This window comes from Limulus polyphemus, unplaced genomic scaffold, assembly GCF_000517525.1.
Source record: "Limulus polyphemus unplaced genomic scaffold, Limulus_polyphemus-2.1.2 Scaffold9352, whole genome shotgun sequence".
Lineage (NCBI taxonomy): Eukaryota > Metazoa > Arthropoda > Merostomata > Xiphosura > Limulidae > Limulus > Limulus polyphemus.
The window spans coordinates 7,177-8,960 of NW_013674962.1; the positions used below are offsets into that span (position 1 = coordinate 7,177).

General features: G+C 29.8%; 1 protein-coding gene across 1 annotated transcript in view; it reads left to right on the plus strand.

The window, feature by feature from the left end:
* Nucleotides 1–1,784, plus strand: part of LOC106475881 (serine/threonine-protein kinase Tao-like) — a gene marked incomplete at its 5' end in the record, with an annotated part of 25,537 nt that overhangs the window by 7,058 nt on the left and 16,695 nt on the right. Inside the window, one exon of the mRNA XM_022379895.1 lies at nucleotides 237–561. Within this exon, the coding sequence (XP_022235603.1) occupies nucleotides 237–561 (325 nt within the window). The remainder of the gene's footprint in view (nucleotides 1–236; nucleotides 562–1,784) is intronic.

The window sequence follows — 1,784 nt, forward strand, 5'->3', positions numbered from 1 at the left end:
TATATTTTATCTTGTAATCTCTTATTAAAATACTTTGTATGTTAGACTATATTTTACAAATTGAAGGAAAATCGGAAGCAAAAATAATTGGAGATAATCTTTTTAATTTTTGAAAGTAATTTGTTAAATTTAATGTTCTCAATACTTGACAGTAATTTTTGAAGAGATAATATCTTCAGTACTTAGAAATTATTTTTTAGTTATCCTCGATATTTATCAGTGATTTCTTTTCTCAGTTAATATCCTCAATACTTGACAGTAGTTGTTTTTTTGTGTGTGAAGTTCACAAGAAGCCACTTAAAGAGGAAGAAATTTCTGCCATCTGTCAGGATGCTCTTGAAGGCCTGGATTACCTCCATTCCATGGGGAGAATTCACAGGGATGTGAAGGCTGGAAATATCCTTCTGACTGAGTCAGGCACTGTTAAATTAGGTCAGTTATGTTGTGTTTGTGCTCTGTATGAATGTTTACCTCCACCACTAAAGGTGGATGTTTTCACTCTTGTCTGTGTTTGGCAACAAGATTTCTCGAAAATAACTGAACGAATTTGGACAAAGGTTGGTATACATTTGGGCTATGACCAATTTAGAAGTGATTAGTTTTTGGAGGGTCAAGGTCACAACAAGGTTAAAATATCCCTATCTGTTAACATAAGGACCAATTTTTCACACTATTTTTGCCTTATAACTCAGTCAAAAATGGTTGGATTTTAATGAAACTTGGTGAACATATATAGAATATTATTCTTAATTGTCTTGCCAAAAATTGACCATGTTTGTTTATAATGACAGACATACAGACACATTTTAATTTTAGTTATGAAAGAGAGAAATTAGAAATGCAGTTGTGCATTGTAATGTTTTCCTGTAGAAAATAAGTATTATTTTGCTATTATTAAAATTTGCAGTACCTTTGGGCTATATTACTGCAGGTACAGCTAAGCCTAGAATTACAACATTAATACTAGACCATTGTTGTTTTTTTGCATGTTATTATTTTATGTTCTATGGTGCATTATTCAATTAAATAAAAATTATTTAGTGCATTACAACCATTAGTATAAAAAAAGTAGGGTTAAGTGTCATCAACAGTCAACAGCAAAAAAAAACCCTTGTAAGTACTTTATTTCTTGCTTTTCATGTTTATTCTTTAATTATTATTATAAAAGTAAGTAAAATGTAAAAAATATGATCTCTTTAGTTTAGTTAAGGTTAGATTAGGTAAAATAAATACTGATAATAATTCAATATAAATGTTTTATGAGGCATGCATGCATGCAAGCAGCTCGTGGGTAATGTAACTTGATAGAGTGACATGACCTCCATGTTGCCCAAGTGATTTACAACTTATAATGGTGCGAGTAGTTGTAAGACACGGTCCAAAGGGAAATAAAACAATAAAACTTAATTATATATAGATGTATACTGCTACAAGTTTAACCCTCTCACTACAGGGTTGGTCAATTTGACCGAGTCATGTGACCTTTTGTACTCATTTAAAGTCTTTATAAATTAATACTCATAACTCTCAATATATCTGGTATATCTTCACGAAATTTGGCAGTCTTTTAGTTAATATTACAAGTCTTTCACATACAAAAAAGTCATGTTTTTTAATGAAGTAATTTTAATAAAATAAAATAAAGTTTTGTCCATGAATATATTGATAAAACGTTTTGAATAGTCCGCGTGCAAAGTAATTTTCATGTTAAAATTAAAAATACTTTTCTTCATCTCAAAAATCTCAAATTTCCTTTGTGTAATCCTAAAACCTCCAAAATCCAT